This window comes from Lolium rigidum, chromosome 1 (assembly GCF_022539505.1).
Source record: "Lolium rigidum isolate FL_2022 chromosome 1, APGP_CSIRO_Lrig_0.1, whole genome shotgun sequence".
Classification (NCBI taxonomy): Eukaryota; Viridiplantae; Streptophyta; class Magnoliopsida; order Poales; family Poaceae; genus Lolium; species Lolium rigidum.
In genome coordinates this window covers 222802275-222806732 of record NC_061508.1, presented here as the reverse complement: position 1 = coordinate 222806732, position 4458 = coordinate 222802275, and the positions used below count along the sequence as shown (strand labels likewise).

Sequence of the window (4458 nt, the reverse complement as noted above, 5' to 3'; positions counted from 1 at the left end):
GTGGCTCCTCCGGTGCCCCCGAGCGACATGTGGCTTTGGGGAGGCATCGCCGTGTGGTTCGCCGCCATGGTCCTCGCCGCGAAAAACGGCTGGCTGTCGAGTGAGACGACCTCCGTGACCGTGGTTAAGCTCCAGGTCCTCTCCTGATTCCTTAATCCAAATGCAGCTCAGTTTTAGGACTTGAGGTTCCTTGATCACTAGGAATTTTTCGCAATTCAGGTTGCCGTGCGGGGTAAGGAGATGGTAAAATCGGCCCAAAAGGATCTGAACGCGATTGCTGAGAGCGTGCAGGCTTCGAACCTCCTCGAAACAGGCTTTCGCCCCGCTATATTAATATAGCAACCACACGATACAAGCATGCTGGGGCCGCAGCACAACCAGGCCCAAAAGAAACGGAAGAGAAAGAGAAGAGAAAACAAAAGCCGACACCGGTAGCTCGACAAGAACGATGACGACCCCGCAACCGCTGCGTCCTCCGGAGAATGCCCACCACACTCCTAGCACCTCGAACCGCCGCATACCAAAACAGCACCTTCAACAAGGAGAGCGACGACGACGCCGCTGCTGTCCGGAGAATTCTCCTGGGGTTTCCCCCGGTACACGGAAGGAAATGGAAAGGGGGTACAACCGACACCCTCCAAGAAGGTAAGGCGGCACCCTCGGGCGCCACCGCGTCAGAGTCGGATGAGCCGACATGGATTTCTCCCAACCCCAAAGCCACCATCCTGGACGATTCGAGGAGCTCCCCCCAACCTACCGCCCACCAACGCACGCCCCCACGGTCTTGAAGTCCTCATCGCTGTCTCACCGTGGACACCGGCGCAAGGCCTAGAGGAAGAAGAGGGAGACAGCAGTGCCCGGGGTAGCACACCACTGCCGGCGGGAGGGAACAACCTCCACCGGACGACCACCACCTGCGGTCTTCACGGCAGCCGACCGGACGAAGCAGCAAGGACAAACCAGGCCCCTCCCGGCCCGGCCGAGCCCAACCAGGCCCGTGAAGTCCTCGCCGCCAAGTTGCAGCAGGCCGGCCATGGCGTCGCCACCACCCCGCCACCGCCGACGCGCCTCTTCCGCCACCGGGAAGCGCCGGGTCGGACCGAGGGCCTACGGCCCGCCAAGCCCGGATCGGGCCCGAAGGGGGCCCGGATCTTGGCCGAACGGACGCCGCCACCACCCTCCCGACCGCCGCTCCGCCACCAACGACGGCGCCGCTGCGCTCCTTCCACCCGACACGCGGATTCCACGCCGCCGCATCAGACCGCCGAAGGCCGAGGTGCACCGCCACGGGTCGCCCTGCGCCGCGCCAGGGCTCCGCGCTCGCGGGGAAGGGCCGCCCGCCGCCGCCGGCACCGCACAGGCAACGCCCGGCGGCCCGCGCCGGCGGCGGCGCAGAGAGGGAGGGGGAGGAGAGGGCTGGGAGGCGCGGCGGCTAGGGTTCGCCCCTGCTCGCCCGCGCGGGGGGCGAGAGGAGCGGAACGTTTTTTCGATGTGTCGAGCTGCAGGCTTCGAACCAACGCTGGTACAAGTTCATATTGACCGGTAAGACTACCCATTCTAAAATTATTGCACCCCTGTGTCATTGAATTCATGTGTGTTTGCTCTTAAGAATACAGTGCCTATTTGACATCCTCTTGGACATATATCTTCAGGTTTGTGCCTCCTTTGTTTAGTTTGTGATTTTGTTACAGAGTTTGTGATCTCAAGTTTAGAATGTCTAATCAATCCTAGTAACATTGGTTACTAGGAAAAGGAAAAGGTTAGCTTGGAAAAAATGTGACCAGTCAGTTGGCTTGGAAAAGGTTAGCTTGGAAAAAATGTGACCAGTCAGTTGGCTACGGTGTAAGAAGTGCAGTGGCAACTTTGGAACTGACTTTTTAGCTGTAACATTAACCAGTCAGGCACTCAGGTGGCTCCCGGGTATGAAGCAGTGACAGGTTTGGAACTGGATTTAGATGGATCACTAAAAACACAAGGAATCTAGATTTGTACTTTTCATAGATAATAGGTTGGAGATTCTTTTTACAAGGCATACATATGTATTTTGATTTGCATATACTCCCTCTGTTTTGAAATACTCTACATTCTAGGACTAAATTTTGTTGTGAAATACTCTACATTCTAGCTTTTAGTCAACAAAAATACGGAAAACGAAGTGGTCCTCCTTTATCTGTTGGATGTCACTGTTTTATAGCTTGGATTGGTTATTTACCAATTTAAGTAGTACTAATAAATGCACTACAAATTTATCTAATTTTTCTTAAAATGTAGATTAAAAGAGAACGGAGGGAGTATACTATATGGATACATGTCAATTGTTAGCATTCACTGAAACTAAACAAGGCCTTCTCTGCCAAGGAGCTAGTTGATTTAATCATGCTGGAGTTAGCTCAATGGCGAGCTGCCGGCGCCATCCTGGTGTGGCCGGCGGGAGAGTAATACTTAGGCTAGCTGGGTGAGCCCTGCAGAGCAAGCTCACATGCATGTAGATAATCTCTGTATTTGCTTTATCCTAGATTGCTCTTTCTTCGGGCAGTTCTCTGATATTTGTATCCTTGTGTTCTGAACATCTCCCGGCATTTGTCCCGGTCTTTGGCTTAATGAAATTGAAGCAGCGCTGCTGCCTTCCGTCAAAAAACTGAAAGTAAACAGAGACATAGGTGTAAAGGGTCAACATACCACCTAATGCACAATATTGTTCACGCATTCGCACACATAGTAATGGACATGAGTTACCTTCTCTTTAGATATCAGATGATTAGTATTAATACTACTAGTTTGGTCTATTCTGATGAATCGCCTTTTTTTTTGCAGAGACCATGTATATCTTACGTCGTAATCAGTATTTCTGCACCTCTTCAAGCTTATCAGTAAGAAAACATTCGTAAAACCTTTGATGAATACAAAGTATACAAATTTTCAATTGGATCCTTCGGGTGTTAGATACTTCTATACTCATGCTGCTGCTTCTTGTTGTGAAGACGTTTTTATATCATGTACTATGTGTGCATGCTCCCAGCAGAGTGACTCACTGAATCTTGAACTGTTCCACTAATTCCATCTACTTTAGGTTGTCGCAGCCGAACAGAGTTCTTGGAAGTGGCATTTTGACATAATTTCTTCCCATGAGAGGAGCAAGTTTGATGAAGAAACACTTTCGAACTGGAACGGGTTCAAGCGAAAGAAAACCTACTCCATGAAAACCGACGGCAGCAAAAACGAATACATAGTGGTATGCTCCACGGAAGCCAATATTCACTACAATTCCCGTGATTATCATGTACTGATGTACTAAAGTTTTCCATTGACCTGATGAAACGTGGATATTTCATTCTATTAGTATAAATCTGTAATGAACTGAGCAGTGTTTTGGATGACGCCCAAATTCTCCAGGTAACCATTCTTATTGCTACTAATGGAACAATGAACCTCCCCAAGGTGATCAGAAGCGCTACCGAACTGGATACATTGGCGGCATTCCTCAACTCCAGGCCTGAAAGTGGCCTTCGGGTATGCAGAACGTTTCCTTCCCATTCCCTGAGTTACCCAATTCGACATTATTAGCTTAGTATGTTGCATTGCTAATCCATTCCTCTGTTTCAGGGTGTTCGAGTCCTGTGGACGCCTCAAGATGCGGATGACGTTCTCTCGGAGGAGAGGATGCGGAAGGATTACCCAAACCTGAAACCCCTTTCATGGTGAACGACTAGGACAGCGTTCTTCTGTTCATCACACCCTTGGTTCAGAGGTCTGGTTACCATTTAAGCCAGGTCTTTTAGTTAAAAGAACATATGCAGATGATAGGTTATGCTAAGCTAATGGATTCATGGTATACCGAGCCTAGTTTCTTATTTTCTAAACAATGTTACCTTTCTGAAAAAGATTGTATCCACACAATCTGATTATGTAGTGATGTGGGTTTAGGCCAGTCAAGTTCGACAGTATGCATAAAACATGATGTTTAAAATCTATTTTATCAGTCCTTATATACATGAAATGCATGCATTTCTGGTTTCACTTTTGATCATTAATGTGACAAACGAACATGGTTATATGCTACAGAAAATTATACTACTGAATTCCTATTCGATTTTTCCCAGTGGTACAATATTTATGACAAAGTTTAGAACATATTATTGATCAAATTGATGATTAAAGTTAAATCACGCAAAACAAGGATGTCATGTAAATACTAGGGACAAAGTTAGTACTCTGTAATGGATGCTATACACAGGTAAAAACATAAAATTTAAACTGCACTAATCTTCGAGTATTTTAAATATGAGCTTGTTATTTCTCAATGGTTGATGTATCTATGGATCTTATGTGATTGTTGAGTTATCATAATTGCAAGGATAAACTTTCGAATAAAAACGGTTGCGTGCATCAACCAATGAGGGAGCTAAGGTTATGCTCCCCATTTTAAAGAAATAATAATAATAAAATGTTCCGTAGCTA

At 47.6% G+C, this 4458-nt stretch overlaps 1 protein-coding gene across 1 annotated transcript; it reads left to right on the top strand.

Annotated features, from left to right (window-relative positions):
- Window positions 1-2782: 2782 nt before the first annotated feature.
- On the top strand, window positions 2783-3863 carry LOC124683207. The gene is made up of 4 exons (XM_047217767.1): window positions 2783-2870; window positions 3071-3232; window positions 3394-3510; window positions 3604-3863. Exons 1-4 carry the CDS (start codon window positions 2820-2822, stop codon window positions 3700-3702), a joined length of 429 nt encoding a protein of 142 aa, XP_047073723.1. The 5' UTR covers window positions 2783-2819; the 3' UTR covers window positions 3703-3863.
- Window positions 3864-4458: the final 595 nt, after the last annotated feature.